Source organism: Gymnodraco acuticeps, unplaced genomic scaffold (genome assembly GCF_902827175.1).
Source record: "Gymnodraco acuticeps unplaced genomic scaffold, fGymAcu1.1, whole genome shotgun sequence".
Taxonomy (NCBI): Eukaryota; Metazoa; Chordata; class Actinopteri; order Perciformes; family Bathydraconidae; genus Gymnodraco; species Gymnodraco acuticeps.
The window spans coordinates 210,853-234,981 of NW_022990720.1; the positions used below are offsets into that span (position 1 = coordinate 210,853).

The window sequence follows — 24,129 nt, forward strand, 5'->3', positions numbered from 1 at the left end:
AGCGCAGAATGCTCAATGAGGTGAAGAAGAATCCTAGAGTGTCAGCTAGAGATTTAAAGAAATCTCTGGCACATGCTAACATCTCTGTTGAGGAATCTACCATACGTAAAACACTGAACAAGAATGGAGTTCATGGGAGGACACCACGGAGGAAGCCACTGCTGTCCAGAAAAAACATTGCTGCACGTTTGAAGTTTGCAAAAGAGCACCTGGATGTTCCACAGCACTACTGGCTAAATATTCTGTGGACAGATGAAACCAAAGTTGAGTTGTTTGGAAGGAACACACAACGCTATGTGTGGAGAATCCAAAGGGTTCACATACTTTTTCTTGCAACTGTATATGTTTTAAATTTGATAACACCACTGTGTTTCATATCCCCTAAACTTCCAGGGTGTACACAGTTTAATACTGGCAACTTCTAATTGTGGGAAATACGAAAACGTCTTTTAAAACTACAATTCCCAGTAGAGACGTGCCATAGAGGGGTTCCCAAACTAGACCCGTCCGAGTCCAGTTTTGGATAGTCTGCCGTGGTTCCATTCCATTTCAAAGAGCTGTTTGGCGCTCAGCGTAACCTTGTCGCACTGCCACTCCAACATCCAATCACAGAGCTTGAGGACTAATCACGGGGTTTGTAAAGCAAGGCGGTATCGTAGTCCCAAATGATAGCTGGGGATTCTGGGTAGTGTAGTGTCTTCGGAAACTGTAGTGTCTAAACTCCTAAAAAACGATTTGTTTCTCTGAATCGAAGGTTAAAAACACAAAAGCATTGTACACAATTGAAACCAATCAATATTGTGTAATTAACAAGGATAAACTGATGTTTTTTAGTGGATGAGTAATGGAGATATCACTGTGTAATCATTTGACAGTGAGGGGAATACTTCTGGTTTTATTATGAAAACTTCGAGACCGGAAATACTGTTTTCACCCACGCTAACTTTACATGGAAGCTGCCCCATATACACTTCTCCTGGCGAGACCTCAAATCATCTTCGTAATATCTATCAAACTATAGATCCTACACATCCACTGGACGTGGATTCTAAAAGTACAATATACACTTCTCGCTAGAAATCTAATCAAAGAGCATTTTAATGGCCAAACTATTATACAATTTAGGATTTTCCAGAGGGTTATTTGTGAATAAACGACCCTCCGGAGCGTTTGCGATCGACAGGAGCATGTTGTTTCTTACACGACCACTAGAGGTGCTACACTTTAAAACGTGACTGGGTCGTATTTAGCTGCTGAACAATCAACCTATTTGGTCGTCTTTTGTAGGAGGGCAGGCCAGACCCGGCGCCAGAACAAATCTAAAGGGAGGGTCTATGATTTTCATGGGAGGGCCCACAAAACCGTCACGTGCTGCGGGCCTGCGGCACAATATATATCAAACAGCAAGGCCAACGGCATTGCGCAAAGACGCACACTTATCGCAAACATACACAAATAAAGGGCAACGTAGAAACCACTTTGAAACATTGTGTGCGTGGCAGCACAGACACTGGTAAATCACGAGCAAGGCACACTGGTTAAGGATGGCAGCTTCCTCATCGCTGCACTCGGAGAGAAATAGTAGAGACTGAGTCGATGAGCTGTTTAGCCCGCCTTGGGCATGGTTTATGTTCCGATGCACTGCACTCGGACATGCTGTGGAGTGAATCGAGTCACCTCTGAGAGGGAGTTGGTTGACAGCTAAAAAAGCTATAATATCAACGACAGCTAACACGTAATAACGGCTCCGTGCCAGCTGATCTGCACCAAAGTTATAATTTCCTTATTTGTTTCCTCGCGTATCTGTCTCTCTCTCCACAAACTCTCACATGAAATGTGTTCTTTTGATGCGGCATGCCTTAGCAGTCCTTTATCAGTCTGTAATGCGTGTTTCCAGTCGCAAAAACCTTTGACAGTAAAAGCCGCATCAGATGAAGACACAAGGCTGCGTCTGCTTTTAACGAATCTTCAACAGACCGGCAAAAGTGCGGTTCTTTCCTGAAAACAATCTCCCTGGATAACGATCCAGCTTCACCTGCTTGGGTTTATTAACCCCAGATCATCGCTAACTCAGCCCGGGGTTTGCCGAGGTCAAGCTTGTGACATTAAGGCGTGCTGCTGCAACGGCAGGTGCAGGGTCGCCAGCAGCACCATCGGCTGCAGTTCTTTCATCGCTATTTCGTTTTAATAAATTCTTAGACCTTTTAAGCCAATTTTTTATGTCCATTTTGTAATTCAAACAGAAATGGGAGTCTACAGAATGTACAATAAACAAATCCAGAATAGGCGGCAGAGTGTGACGCTGTGATTGGTCTAAATGGGGACGAATCACAAATCACAACAGACACATGCATTTATTTGACGTAGCCTGGCGCCTGCGATTTTTTTTTAGTTCTGACATCACATACATCGTAGCATAAAAGTTCACAGTTTATTTATAATTAAAAAAATAAAATAAATATATTTTTTAATTTGTATAAATAATAAAAAAACGTGTTTATTCGGGGAGGGCAGGAATGTCAAATGGGAGGGCCTGGCCCTCCCTGGCCCTCCCACGGCGCCGGGCATGGGGCAGGCTGGTATAAATTCAACTTTTTACTGGCGTTTTAACTTCAATCGGGTTGCTTTCACATCAAAAAGGAAGCATGAGGATTTTGGTGAAAAACACACGCACACACACACACACACACACACACACACACACACACACACACACACACACACACACACACACACACACACACACACACCACACACACACACACACACGTTATCACTGGCTTTTCCTTCATGACTAAAAGTGTCTTATGGAGGAACGTAGTGGCATTAGTGCTGAGGTCAAATCTGTCTGTCTTGAACAAGTACTCGGATCTAAAGCAAAGTACAAATACCACAACATAGAAATACTCTGATATAAAAATGTGTCTTGATGGTATGCTGCTTATTAGGGATACAATAAGTAAGAACATAGTAATACAGTTCCAGAACAGGGATACAGTTCTGCAAATTAATATTTTTTATTTATATTAAGGTGTCCTCTATTTTATTTAATAAATATGTTACTTATGTTTATACAAATATTTGTATTTAATTTAATTATTCAAATATTGATTGAAAATGTCACTTACATTTTTATGTCAATATAATTATCTCTAATCAATTTTATTTTTACATTATGTTTTAATTGCACATCTTACTTTAACTTCTTATATAAATATTTTTTATTATCCTAATTTTAGTTTTAGTTTCTAAAGAGCAACTCTCCTAAAACTCCATTTCCCCAGGGACAGTAAAGTATTCTGATGGGCTGACTGACTGGTTTCTCTGTAGCCGGGCAGAGGGAACCGGTTCTGTGATGAAGACGTTACGTCACGCTGATAAATGATTAATTGCGACACTGTGTTTTTTAGATCAGCATGGAACAACAGGTTCATGCAAATAGCTCAGAGGACAAGCCTCCTCCCCCCCCTCTTGTGGGACATCCCGGGTATAAAGAGAGAAACTCTGTCAGCAGACACAACTCACTCAGGAGAAACAGTCCTCAGCTCTTCATCTGATGAGGCTCCGCTGAAGAGTCTCTGCTGCACACACTCCTGAAGGTAACCTGACGCTTCTGTTTCCACTGTGTAATGTGAGGAGGGTATCTGATGAGGACGGGGGTTCTGTTGGACAGTAAGGCTGCAGCAGTTTTTTACTTATTTAACATTTAATTCAACTTTTAGTGAAGCAGTCATTTCCAATGTTACGCTCAGATCTCAGGCTTCTTTTTATCTGTATTTTCTTTTTAATGATATTGTTGACCTGTAAATACAAATATTGAGTACATTGAAGTTTGCTCTATAGATAACATTTATTATTTATTTATTTTTGTATTTATTTTATTCCAACAATGATCATTATACAAAAATAATATATCACGTTATTGTTAACAGGACTGTAGTAAAGTGCACTATGTATACAAAGTGTATAATACTCAAAAAGCACTTTTTAATTGTATTTATGTGCTAAACTTTATTCCTCTTTTTCTCTTTTAAATCTTCTCTCTGTTCCTTTTATTTTTCTATATCCATATTTATTATTCCATCCTCCATCCTCCATCACCTCTCCTCTCTTTTCTTCTCCTTGTCCCATCTTGCTAACTTTTCTCTGACCCTTTCTATGTCTACTCTTCCTCTCCCCCCTGAATCTTCTCCCCAGACTCCACTCTTCCTCCCGTCTCTTCTCTCTACCCTCCAGCCTTCCAGCCCCCAGCAGCATGCCTCCTCAGCTCCCCTCTCAGAACCAGGGCAGCCCGAGGGTCCTGCAGGGCGACCTGAGCGCCCTCAGCCCGGCCCTGAAGGAGTTTGTGGATCTGAACGTGACTCTGTGCCAGCCCGAGGCCCTACACATCTGTGACGGCTCCGAGGAGGAGAACCGGGCCGTCCTGACTCAGCTGGAGGAGCAGGGCCTGATCAAGAAGCTCCGCAAATATGAGAACTGGTGGGTGGGATTCAATTCAGAGGATTCTAGAGATAGGGGCCACAAAGCAAATACTCTAAACATCAGCAGACTTGAACCCTTTCAGTTGTCTAAAATGTCATTTTTCTGTGGGATTTATTTTTCAAAATGATTTCACAAAACAACAAGTATTTACAACAGGAATAATACGTATACATGATAAATAAGTTAAACGAAGCTGCCACTACAACAATGTAACTCATATATTACGTTTTTTTATCCAGATCAATCAGGAATACTCATTTAAAAATTATAAATAATATTTCAAACAAATATCTACAGAAAAATAAGAACAACAGCTAGTATGTGGCTGTGGTGGCTTTTGTAACAAAGTCAGAGGAAACCCAAAGCAGTTGGCAGAGAGCACGGTCTTGTTGTTCCTAGAGACAGTGTGCAAGAGTAAGTCGTCATCAGCTGTTTAAATAAACAACACACGTGTGAAAGGTCGGCATTCTGAAGAACCAGAAAGTCCAGCTCCTTCAGGACGAGCAGCCGCTGTCGCACAAACATTCAGGTGAACAGGAGGCAGGTTACTGTAACTAGCAATTCTGCTTCATCCTACTGCAAAAAACTAAAAATCCCAAATCTGATAAATCTGAAATAGTAATCCTTTCGAGGAAGGAATAAAAAAACTCATGGTTTAAGTAGATGAAAGGCAAACTAAAATAATGAATAAAGAGGCAAGCACACGGTAATTAACATCAAATAACTACACCTTTTTTTTTTATTGTTCAAATAAATAAGTAGCAGCATAAAAAATCAAAGGTAAATAGACGTAAAGCTTTTCAAGTCTTTGCGACTACACAAAGTGCTTTTGAAGTTTCAAGTTAGCATTCACACACATTCAGCCAAGACTCTTCCACATGTTGACTGTTGGGGCTGGGGCTCCAACCTCCGAGCCACTGGTGGACGATAACTCCACCTCCTGAGCTACAACTTCTTGTTGCAAACACAGGGACAAAATTCAATGTGCCAATCTTGCGAACGTATGAAAGAAAGTTAAAAGACAAAAAGTCTCACCCTTCTCTTCCTCTTCCTGCAGCTGGTTGGCCAGGACCGACCCGAGGGACGTGGCTCGTGTGGAGAGTAAGACGGTGATTGTGACCCGGGAGCAGAGGGACACAGTGCCCACCCCTCTGGACGGAGGGGTCAGCCAGCTGGGACGCTGGATGTCCCCTGAAGAGTTCGACAAGGCCGTGGCCCAAAGGTTCCCCGGCTGCATGAAAGGTAACACAGAGAACAAAATTACACATCAGGATGAACAAGTGAATAGAGGCACAGATCTCTCCAAAAAGTCTAAAATGCTTAAGATTCCCCTTCCCAAGGTAGAACAAAGCAGAACCATGTTTCCTTAATACTTGAATCGGTGTGTAGATTTGGAAATGGATGGTTGTATAAGGGTATTTCACTGCAAAATGTGTTCATTTGGTTCCTGAAAGTCAATATTTTACATTTCCTCTGTAGTGAAGCACACAGCCTCATTGAAACTAAGGTATCATTTAAATGTTCTCTCTCCTCAGGTCGTACCATGTATGTGATCCCGTTCAGCATGGGTCCAGTGGGGTCCCCCCTCTCTAAGATTGGGGTGGAGCTGACCGACTCCCCCTACGTGGTCGCCAGTATGAGAGTGATGACCCGCATGGGGAAGTCTGTGCTGTCCGCTCTGGGGACGGGAGAGTTCGTCCGCTGTCTGCACTCCGTCGGCTGTCCTCTGCCGCTGAAGAGTACGTCCACAACATCAAAACAACATCCAGCTAACTACATGCATGCATCCGTACTAAGGCTCGAAAAAATAACTAGTAATTTTTGGGTTATTTTGATAAATTATAGATACTAGTAGCACTAGTACTACTTATAATATATTTGCTAACGGTAAAAGCATGACGTTACAACATATTTTGCCAATTTTGCATGAATTGACATTAACGATGAATCGATTGAATAGACAAATTTGTCTTATCGTTGAAGTTCTACCAGGACACAAAATTAAGTAAAACATTCCTCCTCCACTGATGCTATCCACTGATTAAAGTAAACCCTTTGTCTTGCAGAGCCCTTGGTGAACAGCTGGCCCTGTAACCCGGAGCAGACGCTGATCGCTCACGTCCCGGACCGCAGGCAGATCGTCTCGTTCGGCAGCGGATACGGAGGAAACTCCCTTCTGGGGAAGAAATGCTTCGCTCTGCGCATCGCATCATGCATCGCCAAGGAAGAAGGCTGGCTGGCCGAGCACATGCTGGTAAGATCTGAAGAAAACCTCACAATATATCATTATAAGTACTTCCCACAACAACTTGTTAAACCGAATGTTTCTCCTCCTCAGATCCTGGGTGTCACCAACCCTGCAGGGCAGAAAAAGTACATGGCAGCAGCCTTCCCCAGCGCCTGTGGGAAGACCAACCTGGCCATGCTCTGCCCCACGCTGCCCGGCTGGAAGGTGGAGTGTGTGGGAGACGACATTGCCTGGATGAAGTTTGACGACCAAGGTGAGGGACTCAAGACTTTGAGAAGCTCATTTAATCCCATTTGGGATGATAGGATTACAGTTAAAACTGAAAAGGTACTCTTGGAGCGCGGACCTCCTCTAAGGCCGATTATATAAGTGAATCCATGATGTATGTAGACATCCTGTCATTTGGATCCACTTCGCAATGTAATGGGTTCTTTGTTGGACAATGTTGTACCATTCGTTGGGACCAATGTTGGGCTAGTAGTTTTCTCCTAATCCTGCCTGAGATACAAACAAACCAACTAATTGAACCAGAAAGATAACCTCCTTGGCAAATATAATAATAATACAAACTATCAATTCTAACACTCATTATTTCCATTGTTCCCTGTCTCTAGGAAACCTACGTGCCATCAACCCTGAGAATGGCTTTTTCGGAGTTGCCCCCGGCACCTCAGTCAAAACCAACCCCAACGCCATGGAGACCATCATTAAGAACACAGTGTTCACCAATGTTGCGGAAACCAGCGATGGCGGCGTGTACTGGGAGGGAATGGACCAGGCACTTCCTGAAGGAGTCACCATCACTTCCTGGAAGAACAAGCCCTGGAGCTCAGAGGATGGTAAGAGTTTTTAACTTTATTATTATTTCTTCTGTGCTTGCAGAAAACAGAGGGCATTGCAAAGACTGTAGGTGGGATAAGGAAAGTCAACATAGGCTGGAAACACCAGGAAGTTCATTAGAAGGGCCAATTGTTTAGATGATCCAATCTGTAGAAGTGCCATCCTGTGGACCAAAGGTCTGAGATAGCTTTTGTGTTTTTCAAAGAAATCACTGAAGAGATACAGGAGTAGTTATCAAACTGGTGTTTCAAAGAGCAACAAGACAAGCTAGAGGACATCACACACATTAGGGGTAAGGAGATAAGAATGTTGGGAAATAAAGTTTACCCTCATGTCTCTCTTTCTCTTTCCAGGCGAACCTTGCGCTCATCCCAACTCTCGGTTCTGCACTCCGGCCGGGCAGTGTCCCATTATCGACCCAATGTGGGAATCCCCGGAGGGAGTCCCCATTGAGGCCATCATTTTCGGAGGACGAAGGCCAGAAGGTGAGCAAAGATAGAAACAGTATGCAGTGGGATCAATGAATTAACAAAAGGAAAGGACTGAAAGATGTGAGAAAATGATGACAAAATATTAATCTAATAAATGACCATTCTCCTCTCAGGTGTCCCTTTGGTATACGAGGCTTTCAGCTGGCAGCATGGTGTGTTTGTTGGAGCAGCCATGAGGTCAGAGTCCACCGCTGCAGCCGAACACAAAGGTCAGTATCTAATCATTCTCATGACAAGAGAGCTTTTTTTATTTATCTCACCTCCATTCAATGCATTTTAGGGAGTTTACTCACCATGAGGACATTAAAGGCTGCTTGATTGGACATTGACTAGCCTTCAAAGGCCGAGAAGTTGATTAAATCCATGCTTGAGCAACGTGCATAGAAACTGCATACTCTAGATGAATTGATGTGCCTGGTGATACGCAGAGGTGGGGAGTAGTGGAGTACAAATACTTTGTTACTTTATTTAAGTACATGTTTCTGGTATCAGTACTCTACTCCACTACTTATTTGTTCTGACGAGTTTTTACTTCTACTTCTTACATGTTGAACTCAAATACCTGTACTTTCTACTTCTTACATGTTGAATACAAACACCTGTACTTTCTACTTCTCACATGTTGAACACAAATACCTGTACTTTCTACTTCTCACATGTTGAACACAAATACCTGTACTTTCTACTTCTCACATGTTGAACACAAATACCTGTACTTTCTACTTCTTACATGTTGAACTCAAATACCTGTACTTTCTACTTCTCACATGTTGAACACAAATACCTGTACTTTCTACTTCTCACATGTTGAACACAAATACCTGTACTTTCTACTTCTTACATGTTGAACACAAATACCTGTACTTTCTACTTCTTACATGTTGAACACAAATACCTGTACTTTCTACTTCTCACATGTTGAACTCAAATACCTGTACTTTCTACTTCTTACATGTTGAACTCAAATACCTGTACTTTCTACTTCTTACATGTTGAACTCAAATACCTGTACTTTCTACTTCTCTCATTTTCCAAACAGCTGGTTCCTTTAGTCTGAATGTGTGTTTGATGCGTGATCATTATTCTTTAGAGTCATTGCGTGCCTATTGATTTGAACACGATCCGTGTATCCATCATTTCCTGGTCTTCTCTAAAGAAGAGGGACCAATGGAAACGTTGTCATGTTGCCGTTGTTCAGCATGGAAACATTCATTAGCTAACAATGACATTATTGTTCTATTAATATAAAGGGAGGTCAGGTACTCTTTAAAACAGATGGTAGTTATGGGTACTTTTTACTGAAGTACATTTCAAAGCCCATACTTCTTTACTTTTACTTGAGTAAAGAAGTTTAGTCAGTACTTCTACTTTTACCAGAGTATTTTTAAACATGAGTATCTGTACTTCTACTTGAGTAAAGGATGTGTGTACTTTTGCAATATCTGGTGATACATATTTAAGACATGTACCAATCTCTGCTCCTTGTCCCCCTTCCTTTCTGCAGGCAAGATGATTATGCACGACCCCTTCGCCATGCGCCCCTTCTTCGGCTACAACTTCGGCCAGTACCTCTCTCACTGGCTGAGCATGGCCGACCGCCCCGGTGCCAAGCTCCCCAAGATCTTTCACGTCAACTGGTTCCGTAAGAGTCCCACCGCTGGATTCCTCTGGCCCGGTTTCGGAGACAACATCCGCGTTCTGGACTGGATGTTCAGGCGTTTGAATGGAGAGGCCGGCGCCATGCCCTCCGTGGTGGGCTACCTGCCATGCTGCGACTCCTTGAACCTCCAGGGCCTGGAGGAGGAGGTGGACCTCAGCCAGCTGTTCTCCCTGGATCAGGAGTTCTGGCAGAGGGAGGTGGCCGATGTTAGGAAGTACTTCACCACGCAGGTGAACGACGACCTGCCCAACGAGGTGGCCCGGCAGCTGGAGCTCCTGGAGCAGAGAGTGAAGCAGATGTGATGATGAGGGGGAGCGAACAGCACTTCAGCAAATCTAAAGTAGCACGAAAAATTCGAAATTCTATAACGGATATTACCCATTCCAGAGCAGACTTTTAGTAATTCTATCAAACGTTCTTGAATAGACTTTGAGTTATTCTAGAACAAAATATAAGACACTTGAATAAAGACTTCTAGTGAATCTATAAGACTTACCAGATATTCTAAAGCAAACGTTGATTGATTCAAGAACTACATATCAGAAATTGTAATAGATTTCTAGTGACTGTGGCTGTTTTCAATGTTTTCGTTAGCTATAATCCTCCAACATTTCCCCAAGGACAATTATTTTAAAGACTTTTAAATTTGTTCTGGGGATGATAAGATAAAGGATATGAACTTGCAGAAATTGTAGTGTAGAAAGAAATGGTCAGAAACATTCCTCACTATGCTAACAGTATGAGAGAATGTGCCAAGTGAAATGTTTCCTTTCCATGATTGTTTCCTTTCATTGCTGTTGTAACAGCTCTTTGTTTTAAACTGTTGTTCTAATATATTGCCTATACTGTACTTCTGAATTCTACTATTTAATAGTAACTTATTATGAGCGCACATCACGCTGTCATTGCCATGTGGACTTGTAGAGCACAGAAAGAGTAAACAAGTCCATGTTAGCTCCAGTGTTGTTTAACCCCTAACATAGGGTACATGTCGTTTTCTGTTCCTGTTTGTATTCTTAATTTATTTTTATACACTGTTGGTTCTCTTGGTTCTGTTTTGGGGCCATCTTGAGACCCCAGAGAAGGGAGAAGACAATAAAAGTGTTGTCAATTATTAAGTCATGTTGCTGTTGTCATTGTTATTTCTGATATATTATGTGTCCCATAGACATTCAGTCAAGACTGGTTTGTAGACTTTGTTGCTGATTCTCCTGTTGCCTTCCTGAGCCTGTACCCTGCATACCTGCTCTACATCAACCTCGTTAGTCTTTTCCTGCTTAGAGTTCTTCCCAATCCTCTTCTCACCTGAGCTTAGTTTGAATTTAATAACCACATTAGAGCGGACCAGCTAATTAATCAGAGCAGACTGGGCTCTGGTTTCAGACAGAGGGTGAAAAGAGGTGCTGCAGCACAGGCAGTGTGAGAAAAATAAAGAGTTTTTTGAACATTAAAGCACGGAGACATGTCCCAGGAGAGGCACCAAATACAAATATGAACCTGAAAATGAGCAGAATAGGTCCTTTCCTGCTTCTGCAAAGTTCTGACTTAAAGGTCCCATGCTTTTCCGGTTATTACCCGTCCCCTTGTGTGTTATGTAGCTTTTTCTGCATGTAAACGGTCTGCAGAGTCACACACCCTCAAAGTACACCCTGTAGGGAGTAAAACTCTAACACAGAAAATACCTGTCTATGCTGCCCCAGAACGCCTCGTTGGGGATTTCTCGTTTTCCATTGTTTACTTCCTGGGTATAGTGACTTATTTCGGGTATAGTGACGTGCTGTTACGTTACGTCCGTGGAGCCGTTACGTTTGGACCAATCCGGACTTCCTCACACACACACACACTGTGTGGGACGTTGCGAGGCTCGCTGCTGCGAGGAGCGGACAGTGTGAGCTAGGGCTCACTGGTGTGGGGTCTGCGAGACAGCGAGACACAGAGGAACTCAGCCTGGGCACACACACAAACTCCCAGCCAGGCTGCGGGTGTGTGTGTGTGTTTCAGGCTGGGTTTCGCTGTGTCTCGCTGTCTCGCAGACGGCCACTGGGCTCACAGGGAGGGGGCAGGAGCTCCAACAAGCCGTGTAGGACAGAGAGTGAATACTCATACTATACAGAGATGCTGTATGAGACACCAATGTGAGTTGGAAAATGTCACATTATAAATTTGCTTTAGTAGACCTCAACAATGGAATTATGATCAGTAGAAATGGCCATGACATGGGACCTTTAAGATCATTTTTCTTTGATTCCCTCTACCTGCAGACTCCTGTATTTGGGTTTAATTGCTCTTTTCCTTATAACAATATTCAAAGGTCGAACAAGAAAACTGAAATTTTAAATCCAGGAGACAGCTGATTGTGTCCTGTATGAAACCAAAATCAACCATGACTTATTTATGAGACTACTTAACTTACGTGCATGACTTGATGTATGGATCATCATTATTTTGACCTTATATGATCTTAAACATCCCAAACATAACCAATAACCAGCATAACCCGTGTTTGAATTCAATACATTTCCCCCGTGTTTATAACTAAGAATGTTTGTCTTTTTGGACGATTTGGAAAAGAAAACAGGGTGTTAAACAACACGCTTAAAGCTTAAGATTTGCAACATGACACGCAACATTTGTGGTGTGCTTCTTCTACACTTCCAGATGAGATTAAGTTTTATCTCAAGGTTGAACCTCCCGGTGCTGCAGCGATTTTATGAAGTGAATGAGGTTTTCCTTCTATAAAACAGCTGTGGGCAGCAGATACCGTGAGAGTCCCGGACATGAATTCATAGATCAAGACAGACAGACTCTCCTGTCTCCTGTGTGCTCCACTTCCTACTTGGCGCACCGGTAACTTTCTCGTGCGAACAAGTATCTTTTTTTTTTTCATTGCCCTTTAGGGGCTCCGTACAATACAAAAACAATTGCAAATATTATATTTAAAAAAGTAAAGTCCTTTCGAGTCATCTGTCTCAAGTCAAGTCTCAAGTTATGAATACCAAGTCAAAGTCAAGTCGAGTCTTTTATCAATGTTAGTCAAGCAAGTCTCAAGTCCAAAAATATGCGACTCGAGTCCCCCACCTCTGTTTTCGGATTTATCGCGGATCCCCCGCAGCAGGGCAAATACGAGGGGATAAAAGCCCTTCTCCTTAAGACATTTAGCTTATCTGCTAAGGAGAGGGCTCGCCAGATTTTCGAGATTCAGGGCCTAGGGACAGCAAGCCGTCCCAGCTCATGGAAAATATGCTGAATCTGCTGGGGGGGGGGGGCAAGATCCCCGGATCTTATTTGTGGAGACGTTCCTGCGCCACTTGCCGCCCCGGGTTCAGACTGCGCTGGCAAACACGGCCATTACTGAGCCCGGCGCGCCCTGGCTGAGGAGGCGGACCGTTTTTTCCTGTTGACCCAGCAGCCCGGTGCAGATGTATTGGCTGTATTGCCCCCTCGCCGGTTAGGAGGGCATGGGGGGAGCAGACCGCTGCGGCTCCAGGCTGGCATGCACTCTAAAAACAAATGCCTTGGCTCAACAAAGAAAATCAACGCAACAGTTTGCATCAATGTTTATTGAGTTAAGACAACTTCTAATGAAATTGTCTTAAAGCAACAAAGTTATTTGAGTTAGGGGAGAAGGCTTTTCCTCTACAATCAGGTGTTTTTAATTACCACTTACTTAATAATTGGTAGCATAAACACAAGTTTTTAAGTTGAAAATTAAGTTGTTCCAACTTGTTTTACCGTATGATTTAAAAGGAATTTTAAGTTGTATGTACTTAATTACCCTCATTGTGAACACACGTTTTTAAGTTGACAACCATTTATAAATTAAGTTGCTCCAAATATATTGTATTCAATAGTTTTTTTTCTTAGCTTTTTCATGTTTTTGCCTTTAAAGAAAGAAATTAATTGATTCCACAACAAAAATATTAGGCAATTCACTTTTTATTTTGAACTGCAGTTGTTTATTTCAACACATGATGTTTCAATCAGGAGAGAATTCATTTGGTTTGAACATGTATTGACACATGCCATATGATAAGGTGCATGAACACCTGAAATCACAGCTGACTGCAGGAGAGAGGAGAACCATTTTATAGTTTGGCTGCAGCTCGCTGATTGGCTGCTGGAGAATGAGGTGAAATGTGATTGGTTAAAGAGAACGCCTGTGATGAGCTGATTATATGCAGCTGCAAAGTGAATGTATATAAACCCAGTCTTCCTGAAAGAACTTGCGCTGAGCTTCATTTCAATCTTGAGAAAAAAGATAAATAACACAAATTTAAATTGCCCCACAAATAATAAATAAACACATGAGCCATATTACCATGGGACATGGGGACACAGCAATTTGCCTATGCAGTGCAACTACAAGGCTATCTACTGTATTTGAATGACAAAAGATGACACTCACCTTAAAATGTCCTTTGTATATTTATATTTGTCTGAGCTGTGGGAACTTGTCCAGGCATCTTAAGTGGGAGTGGACTTGAAATCCTTAACTCAAGGTGTATAACAATTAAGTTATCAAGCCAATTGCATTACTTACTACAACTTGAATTTTGTTTGAAGTCAATTAACGCAGAAATCAGAGTTCAAATTACACACAATATTAAGTTGATGTAATTACCAACATTATTACGTCACACAACTTATAAATTAATGTTTGCAACTTTAAATGTTTATCTAAATCAATTAACTAACATTTTTATCTTGCAACCATGCATTTCATTAAGTGGAGGTGAAAGGTCGCCTGAATTCGTTTTTAGAGTGTGGGGACACGGGGGAGTGTTTTTACCACACGCGGTTCGGGCCAAGGCTACAAGCCTCCAGGAAACGAGAGGGGCGTCGCTCGTTAGTGGCCCTGAGCGTGGGCGGCACGAGCAGGCTTCTCTTCGTTAGCGACAGTGTTTTGGGTAGCTGGTTTCTCTGTGACACGGGCGCTCAACGGAGTGTGGTTCCTGCATCGAGGGAGGACGTCGCTCGAGGGGGGCACGGACTGCAGTTGACGACAGCCCCATCCGCACTTATGGCATGAGGCCTATGAGTTTATGTGTTGGGGGGCAGCGTTTCAACTGGGACTTCGTCACAGCAGACATTTATTTTCTCCTCCTCTGGGCAGATCTTTTGTGTGCTCACAGGCTCCTGGTGGACGTTAATAACAAACGATTGGTTGATGCCTTAACGTTTTCCTCCCTTGTGTGTACGCTTGGCAAGGTGGCGTACGGTGGTCTGTCGGGCTCATTGTCAGGTGCGGACAAGTACCTCATGTTGTTGGCCGAGTTCCCGGACCTGCCCACCTTCTCTGCGTCCACCACCAAGCATGGGGTGGAGCACCACGTCACCACTGAGGGACTCCCAGTCTACGCCAGGGCCCGACGGTTGAACCTTTCCAAACTTGCAGTAGCGAAGGCGACCTGGGGCCTATACGGTTCCGGTCCCACAACTCCCATCGACCACCCCTGCAGGGGTCGACTCCCCGGCTCCCGTTCTCCGAAGTCGTGGTGGTCGGCCTGTCGTTCCTCCCCGCCGCACGGATTTTGTGTATGGGTGAATTCTGGGGGTGCTTTTGTGGCGGAGCATTAAGGGACATCATTTCCAGTTGTATTGTTGTGGGCGGGGAACACGATGTAGTGTTGCTCCACGGACCGGTTAGTGGGTGGTACCTTGGTGTTCCGGTTTCCTGTTGTTGTGGTTCCAGCTTCGCAGTAGCATGCAGCTAGTACGTTCTTGTGTGTCTGAGTAAATGGAAAATAAAGTGTGGAGTTCCATATTAAACACACCGCCTCCGACTCCCATTCATCGGCTACAGTTGCAATTAAAGCGAGGTCTCAAAGTCTAATGACAAAAACACAATTGTAATCACTTGAAGACGTGCAGGGCCTTTATTTACAGAACTGATTTTTTTTAGATTGAAATTCAAAAAGAGCTCCTTCAAGCCACTTATACTTGGTGTTAGCTTGGATGTTGATGAAAGCGACTTGCAGGCAAAGCGTTTTGTCTCCTGCTGCTTGACTCGAATGCACCAGTAAGCCAGGTTTGAATTAGCTTAGCTTATAGCCTTTGGTTTTAATGCATAATATGAGCTGGTTCTTAGTTTTGCTGTCATCTAATTGAACTTTGTAAAAGTACGCTATTACTAAATTGTCACACTTATGAACACATACCCAGATCACACCCCTCAGCATGCAACAAAGCTATGTGGATATATTTGAAGGTATGTCAGTCAATCATTTAGATACATGTAAACTACACATTTACACCTATTTCTTCTTGTGGTTATGGATCGCATTAAAACATTTCCTCAAAATATGAACATTTGAATCCTCTGGTTCGGTAGTTTAACATGTCCAATCTGGCTACAATGCTACCTAAACACATGATACGTTTATACACCCAAAAGCACCACACATGTCAAACAAACATCACATTTACGTTGAATGCTGTGTTCACTATCTGTACTGTGTGTGTCTGAGGCCTCATGTTTGTGCACTGCTCACAGACTGTATGGCACTAGTCCACTGCAGCGGTTGTGTAAGACGTGCAGATAAAGAGGAAGTTAATCATCACTGATTTGTTTTTGACTCTATCTGGGATCTGGAAGCTCTGTGTTCCTATACCATGAACCATGTTACTGTTGTAATGTTTTTATTGAAGGCTTTAGAAAACACTGCTATGCGGACAAAACAAAGAAATCACTCAGTCAAGGAACTGTTACGTCAGAGGAGGATCTCAACTCCGCTTTACTGATTAATAATCACAGCGGCAGATTTTGAAGGGATTTGTTATGCATAACCTCCAAAAACAAATCTGTGCATGGAGACTTTGACTTAAAAACAGCGTACTGTGACTAACAAAAAACATTACAACTTGCAAGAATGGAAGTAGTCATCACACACAGGGCTGCGTGGGACAAATAGTTCCCAGAGTAGAGTCCTTGATATGCTTATAAGATAGTGTTACAGTCAACAAGATGGAAGAATACTGGTTCAAAGCAGTATTCTGACATTAGTTAAGATTAGCTAAGGCCTGCGTAAGCAAGAAACATGACAGTCATATGCCTATCTCTCTAGGGCAGGGGTCTCCAACCTTTTTCTAACCGGGAGCTACTTTTGAAAAAAGAAAGTGGCCAAGAGCTACTCATGTTATTTTATATAGATTTCAGTGCACATATCACATTCGTGACTCAAGAGCAGAAACATTAACATGAACATGAATAAACTTGACTTTCTCATGAAGAGAAAAAAAGACAAATAATCACCATGCAATACTGAGTTCTGCTTTAACATCAATAACTACAGTAAACAGTTTTACAGATAAGAGTGCAAAGTTCCTAATTGTAATAATAACATTTCTAGCTCTATAGTTTAAATTATTTCAAGCATTTCACAAATTAGTTTCACATGTAAAAGGGGAATATGGCTTGTGCTTTTCTCAACTTGCATCAAGCAAACATATGTCTTCAAACATTCAGTCATTCATTGTTGTCTTTCTCCTGACCTGATCTCTAGCTCCAACTCTGAAGCACTGAGACTGAAAAGGCTGGACAGTTGCTCAGACATGTCAGTAACATCCACGATGTTGAATGAGTTAGCAAGGAAACTTGCACAGGGCTCAAGCTGCTTAAGGTCAAGAAACCTGTCGTGAAACATAAACATATTTCATTCAACATGAACATACATATATTTAATCATGCTCCAGGTTTATTCAAATTGCACATAGTGAATGCAGATTGAGAAAAGGCCTCATACAGTACAATGCAAAATATCTTATCTTTATGAAGTTATTTTCCCCTGATATTGAGTCTTTAAAAGGTCTTTAAATAATCTTTCTAGAATATATTATTTTAAGAAAGAAATAATATTTCTACAATGTCTTTGCGTTGATCACATTCAAGTGCACTTGAGGGAATATTGTAGTTGCCGACAGGTGCAAACACACTTCCAGGGCCCAAAACACTTCCAATAAAAGAAATGCACTGTACTTTCAAAAATGAGGCCGATATAAAAATACAAATGTACCAAAACAAATGAATAAACATCTCCGATACCTTGACAAGACGTGCGCAGCATTTAGAAGACATTCGCCAACCTGAAGAAACACGCACAGGGTTTACCGAAAGTGTAGCATAATACAAAACACTGCAAGAAGCTCAAAACACAATGGACACGGGGACACAAAAAGTGACTCACACAGCTGGGACCGGAGACCTTTTTGACGTTTGGGATATCAAAATTAGCAAACTGTCACTGTTGTTTTATACTTACCTAAAATGTAAGTTATATTGGTCGTATGACGTTTGCACCTGTCTGCCACCGTACTATATGATAAATAAATAAAAACTAATATATGTATATAATAAATGCCCCCGCTGTAAAATCAAGAAAATATTCAACTTGACCAATTAAAACTCTAATAATTACATTTGAACTTTGATAAACTGTTTCCTATAGAAGTCCCATTTATGAATCATGGGAAGTGAAGTCCTTATCATTCAAATTCCTCTATAAACGTGTTGTTGGCAGGACGTCTTGTTCCCTGCATGTTTCTGCTTTTACCTCGTACACTGCATCTCTCCTCACCTCTCAATGTGTAACTTCACAGTGAAGAAACCCTCATATGTCACTTGCTTTTAGGACTGTTGTTAGAAATGATTTACTCCTGGTGTTTTCCACAGAGCTGCTGAATGTTCTTGTTTTTCAGAGGCATGGAAATGATTACCTCACATGCATGCAGAAATAGATGTTTACTTTGTGTCTCAAACTGCCTGTTTTTTTAACACATTTCTTATCTACCTCTGCTGGTTATTTGCTCATTCACTAAGAGATTACAGTCTTCAGTTTATCTGGCATATTTTCTTTGCAATTTTCAAGATTTTTATAACTTTGTTTTATTACATGTAAGCAGGGCTGGACTGGCCATCTGGCATACCGGGCATTTTCCCGGTGGGCCGACGTGCCTTTTGGGCCGACACGTCATTTTTTTTTTTTCTGAAGTCCCGGCCCATAAGACGGGTAGATTGGCCCTCTGTTTAAATGTTTTTAGTAATTGACACTGGGCCGGCCCAATCAAATCTTTAATCACCTCCCCCTTTGGGCCGCTCGGTGTGCATCATTAAATCACGCCCCCAGGAGGTGAGCCAACCGTTGAAGCCAAACTGCCTTTTTTTTCGAGAAAAAAAAAAGTTCGAGTTAGAAGTGGCGAAGGCCAAGGCCAAGGCCAAGCGAAAAGGGGGAGCAGAAAAATTGCGGGCAAGAAAAAAAGCAGGCCCTTCGTGCTGATGCTGCCGCTTGTGTCAAAATAACCGACATGTTTAGTACAGGTGCAGGTCCATCTTCTTCTAACCCGTGGCCGATATTGGTGGTGAGGAAGATGATTCATTTCATTTCAAACCTTGATGAGAGAGAGAGAGATCAGCGCGAGTGGGGAGAGGGAGGAGAACTTGCGGTAAGCACAAGCTAAGAAAATTAGGAAAATATTATTATTAAGGTTATGATACTCTGTAGTTCTGGAACCCATTAATATCCCCTTGATGAAGCACTAATAAGACACATATTATAAGAGAAACATTCGTTAGCCTACAAGCTAGTAAGCTGGCTTTTTTAGGTTTTCCCTGGCAAGTTAAAATATAGCTTAGTGGGACTCTGATACGTTGTCTCATTGAAAGTTAACCAACATTCATGAACAATTACTGTCAGCTGGCAGCTTGTTTTTTTTAGTTTATTTACTTATTTGGTTATACGGGCAACAGTGGTCTTCTGGGACCTGAACATTTTTTGTATAGTCAGCTTTTTGTGGTAGTTTTGATTGACAATATATAGAATGAATAATATAGAAATAGATAAAAAATGGAGGCACACATGTAGTTTTGACCATTAACTGTGTGGTATTGTTATGTCAATGCCTATTTGTATGGACCTCTATCAGGGAATCCATTCATTCTGTATCATTGTGTTGAGCCAGGTAGCATCCCCAGAGGAGGAGAGTGTCAGCGAGAGTGAGGAGAGCAAAGAGCAGGAGGACATAGATTACTTTGCCCGCCCCGAGCCATCTATGTTACAGATGTTTTTAGAACAGCACCCACAACAACACACTCTCACTCCCTAAGCGTCCAATAACGACGTTTGGTCAGTGTCCGTGGCGTCCAGTTGTGACGCTCCTAGGCTCCTTCAGCGTCATAAAGGGACGCAAATAGCTTTCAACTGATTGCAATGTATTCCCATCTGCGGCGATATTTGACGCTCAGGGAAGCACGGCATTCGTTTGTGTCGGCTGCCCTTAAAGGTAATGTGAGCGTCCATTGCCATTGGATAACGGAGAATTGTACCCGGAAGTAAGTATTCCCCTTACTGTCGATTGATTTTACAGTGATATCTGCACTACTCATCGACTAAAAATCACCAGATTATCCTTGTTAATTACACAACATTGATTGGTTTAAATTGTGTGCAATGCTTTTGTGTTTTTCCCCTTCAATTCTGAGAAACAACTTGTTTTCTCTGAAATGTGGAGCGCCAAAGAGACTACACTACCCACAATCCCCAGCTATTGTTGTGACGACCATATTGGAGAGCTTTGCGATTACATTACCCACAATCCTCAGGTACCGTCGTAAAGACGGCATACCTTTGCACTTTACGTGACCAAACCTGGAGTCGCGTTCTTCAGAATCAAGGTAAGCGCATGGGTAACACTTAGGCCCAATCCCAAACCACTCCCTCGACCCTCCCCCTCCGTGACGGAGTGAACTCCGTCTGTAGGCACACTCACAGCTGAATGAAGTTCCCTCCATTAAGGGTTAAGGGTATAAATACAGCGGCAAGCTTTGGGACGGCCTCCCCTCTCTCCGCAGGAAACGGAAACGGAAACGGACACGGACGTCATGGTGTCCAACTCACATCTCCATCTGTCGGCTGCATTGACCTGCGTTGCTATCCGTCGCCTGTTAGCGGGTGCAATGGCAAGATCCAACAGAAGGCGCAGAAGGTTGAGGCGCATTTTAGCGATGTGCCAGTGGCAGGTAAACATTTCAATATTGCTAATACAACAATTATCTTCACTTTATTTCTTATATAGTAGCCTATGAACTTTGTATGTGTAATACAAATAGATATTTAGATATATTGTGATATACATTCATTTATTCTTTCCTTATAAGCTATACGTGTATATCTGTATAGTGTCTGTAGAATTCCAACACAGAGAAATGTTGTCAGTAGTTTATAGAATAAAAAAGGAAAGGTTAATTTGACTTGGTCTCAGACTTGTTTACAGAGCTGTGTGTGTGTGTGTGTGTTGGAGTATAGTTATTGAACAATACTGTGTCCTGTGTTTGTCTTTTACAGGGGGGCAAAGGTCTTTACATGCAGCTCAATGCCACTGCCCCAATTCTCGCCGTGTATGCCAACCCTGAAGCCTGTCTAAAGAAGGACTTTAGAGTTAAGCGATCTAGTGTGGTGTATTTAGTGCAGATGCTTTCCTCCCCAAAGGACCACGGATGGGGACAAGACATCGAGGTGCTTGTTCTCCTCTACAGCTTGGCCCATGGACTATCACTCTCTGTGGTGGGTTCAGCATTCGGGATTCCCAAATCGACGGTCCACAGGATCATCAAACACGTCACCGGGAAGATAAAGGCCAACCTGAAGACCCTCATTTCCCTGCCAACCCCAGATGAGCTGCCAGAGATTGCAGATGGCTTCTGTCAGCTTGCAAAGAGTCCTGCATTTCACCGTGCTGCTGGTGCGATTGATGGATGCCATATTTGCATCAAACCTCCAGGAAACGAGTACCACAAGGAGTACATCAATTACAAGCTGTTTCCTTCCATCCAGATGCAGGCCATCTGTGACTCAACTGGGAGATTCCTGGATGGCTTCATCGGCTATCCAGGCTCCGTTCATGATGCCAGAGTACTGCGAAACAGCCCCATCTTCTGCCAGGCACTGTTTATCCCAGCTGGTTGGTTCCTCCTTGGGGACGGTGGTTATCCCTGCCTGGAAAAACCAGTGGGATTACTCACACCCTACAAGGTCCCTCTCGGCCAGGTGCAGGCCAGATTCAACAGGCATCATGCCAGGGCTCGGTCTGTGGTGGAAAGAGCATTTGGAAGGATGAAGGCTCGCTGGAGGGCCACCCTTTTCAAAGCGCTGGAGGTCAGTCCAAGCTTTGCCCCTGACATCATTGCATGTTGTGCATTTCTGCACAATCTGTGCATAGACATGAACAATGTCCTTGAGGACTTTGAAGCCTTCCCCCCTGAAGATGGGGACCAGAGTCCTCCCCCTGCCGCAGCATGTGGACAGGAAAGTCCTGGACACCACCTAAGGAACAGGATTGCTGCACAACTCTCTGCTCCTGTCCAAATGGCACCACACCTGAGAGAGCACGATTACATCTAATGAACTTTATTTTTTTTTGGAAAAACGTGGTTGTCTGTTAACTTGTGTTTTTGAAATGATGTGCACACATACCTGATTTAATTTTGTTTGTTTTAGTGAGCTCCACTTCTCACTTTAGAGAAAAGAGGTAAAATAAACCTGTGCACCGTTGATTTCAAACTTGGTTTTCCTGAATTGTCTTTCTCTATAATCCCAAATTGGAGACAAATGTCCTTACCTCTTGGATCATTCAATCACGAGCACAGAGCAAAGGTTCAGAAAATTAACACAGGTCTTCTAATACAATCACTTTAGTTTTTGAGTGAAACTCTGCAAATGGTTTGACATGAGCAATTAAGACCGTAAATGGCATGTATATTTGAATGCCTTATACCTATGAAGCGCACAGACATATCTTTATTTAAAATGCTGATATTCAGGGTTAATCTTCAGACTTTGGAAAAAACACTTTAGTTCCGTGCACAACATTACTTTGTGCAAAACTTTTCCTTCTACATTATGAAACCCACACAGAACGATGTAGCCATCTAACAATCAAGCAAACGCCATGTCACCTTCATCACCCGTCTACCTGTATTCACTATATCCCATACAATATTGAAGACATGAAGGACAGTACGTTAAATTAGGTTTATTGTCTTCCAAATAAATAATACAAGCGAACAAAAACGTATTTTAAGTAACATCAATAATCAAACATAGAAATGGCCAATGGTGGGGGGGAAAAAATAAATCACATTTTGTCGAGCATTTTTTTCGAACAGGGTTAGAAATGTATCTGAGTGCTGCATTATTTCTCTGTGGCGTTCGTCCTCTTTTTCTGCCTTGCGTTCTAGGCACTCCAGCACTCCCATAGCACCTTTTCTTTTTTTGGGGGGGGGGCTGCTGGGTGGTTCCAGCCTCAGACAGTGATGAGGGTGGTGAGGGGTCTGGATCATCAGCCACATTTGGGGGGGGGGGAAGGAAGAGGAGCAGGAAGCAGCCTCCGGATCAAAGAGGATTGTGGGGTTTGCCAAGGCTGAGGCAACAAGGACAGGAGGACTAATTGAAGGCATTGCACCTATGGCCTCATCCATGGCCATGAAGAAGGGCCATGTTGCAGGGGATTTATTCCTCCTGATTAGTCCCTGTTCCAGTCCTTTTAAGTTCCTATTGCAAACAAATGCATGTTAGAAATCTTTGTTCAGCTTTTTCAAAAACAAACATGTTTTACAATAACAATACACCATTTACCTTGTATTTCTTTTTTAGGTTCTCCCATTTCTTGGAGGCCTGTTTGTGAGACACATGTTGCCCAAGGTCCAGTTCCTTAATGATTGACCTGTTATCATAGAATATTTAAACAATATATATTGGTGTTAAGGCAATGACCCACAGTACACATTCATTACTTTCATTGCACAAAATATGAATTGAGTGCATAACTCACTCCCATGCTTCTTTAGCAGCATTGCGTTTTTTGCAGAACAGGTCGTCCTTGTCCATTCTTAAAGCAATAAGTGCCTTGGTTTTTACCACAGTCCCTGAAATTACAAATCACACTTAAGTTTAAACCGATTTCGTAAGTGAATGGATACATGAATTGACACATGTGTTGTTAGTTTGATTCCGATTTAGATTTGTACATCTTCAAAATAAAAATCTAATGTAATCTTGGCAAATCAAATTAACACGTGTAGATTTATAAATACATGTTCACAAAGGCATGTTTTAGTTAAGGCAACGTATTATTTATCAAAAAATAACCACATGGAACTCACATTTGTATGACGTTGTTTCCTCCATGCCCGAAAAACGGTTGCACACCTGTGGAGTGAGATTATCAAGCCTGCATCCGTGGAAACTCGCTGTCGGAGGCTTTTATAACCCACTACGCCTCCGCCCTGATTGCTTTGGACCAGCCCTCAATATGGCGGACCCTTCGCGTGAACGCGCAAACGGAGGGGTAGGGTGTAGGGGGCGGTTTGGGAATGGGCCATAGTACGGTGGCCGGCAGGCGCAAACGCGGAACAACGG

General features: G+C 42.6%; 2 protein-coding genes across 4 annotated transcripts; both read left to right on the top strand.

The window, feature by feature from the left end:
• Positions 1-3,447: 3,447 nt before the first annotated feature.
• Positions 3,448-10,839, top strand: pck1 (phosphoenolpyruvate carboxykinase 1 (soluble)). Of its 2 annotated transcripts, none has more exons than XM_034231667.1 (10): positions 3,448-3,599; positions 4,198-4,479; positions 5,540-5,724; positions 6,018-6,221; positions 6,549-6,736; positions 6,821-6,983; positions 7,345-7,569; positions 7,924-8,055; positions 8,175-8,270; positions 9,566-10,839. In XM_034231667.1, exons 2-10 carry the CDS (start codon positions 4,256-4,258, stop codon positions 10,021-10,023), a joined length of 1,875 nt encoding a protein of 624 aa, XP_034087558.1. In that variant the 5' UTR covers positions 3,448-3,599; positions 4,198-4,255; the 3' UTR covers positions 10,024-10,839. The 2 variants fall into 2 exon arrangements, with proteins under 2 accessions (XP_034087558.1, XP_034087559.1); XM_034231668.1 differs by having other exon boundaries at positions 3,524-3,672.
• A 9,753-nt stretch (positions 10,840-20,592) lies between these two features.
• On the top strand, positions 20,593-22,203 carry LOC117556370 (putative nuclease HARBI1). Of its 2 annotated transcripts, none has more exons than XR_004570551.1 (2): positions 20,593-20,732; positions 21,860-22,203. XR_004570551.1 is itself a non-coding variant. In XM_034231670.1 (2 exons), the coding sequence occupies exons 1-2, from the start codon at positions 20,595-20,597 to the stop codon at positions 22,111-22,113; spliced, it is 1,194 nt and encodes a 397-aa protein (XP_034087561.1). In that variant the 5' UTR covers positions 20,593-20,594; the 3' UTR covers positions 22,114-22,203. The 2 variants fall into 2 exon arrangements, 1 of the variants encoding a protein (XP_034087561.1); XM_034231670.1 differs by having other exon boundaries at positions 21,058-22,203.
• Positions 22,204-24,129: the final 1,926 nt, after the last annotated feature.

Excerpts from the sequence above, each read along its gene's own strand:
- LOC117556370 (XM_034231670.1), top strand. The coding sequence starts at position 20,595 with ATGGTGTCCAACTCACATCTCCATCTGTCGGCTGCATTGACCTGCGTT. Across the intron at positions 20,733-21,057 it reads TAGCGATGTGCCAGTGGCAG|GGGGGCAAAGGTCTTTACAT; the intron begins GTAAACATTTCA and ends TGTCTTTTACAG.
- pck1 (XM_034231667.1), top strand. The coding sequence starts at position 4,256 with ATGCCTCCTCAGCTCCCCTCTCAGAACCAGGGCAGCCCGAGGGTCCTG. Across the intron at positions 7,570-7,923 it reads GCCCTGGAGCTCAGAGGATG|GCGAACCTTGCGCTCATCCC; the intron begins GTAAGAGTTTTT and ends TTCTCTTTCCAG. Across the intron at positions 8,056-8,174 it reads CGGAGGACGAAGGCCAGAAG|GTGTCCCTTTGGTATACGAG; the intron begins GTGAGCAAAGAT and ends TTCTCCTCTCAG.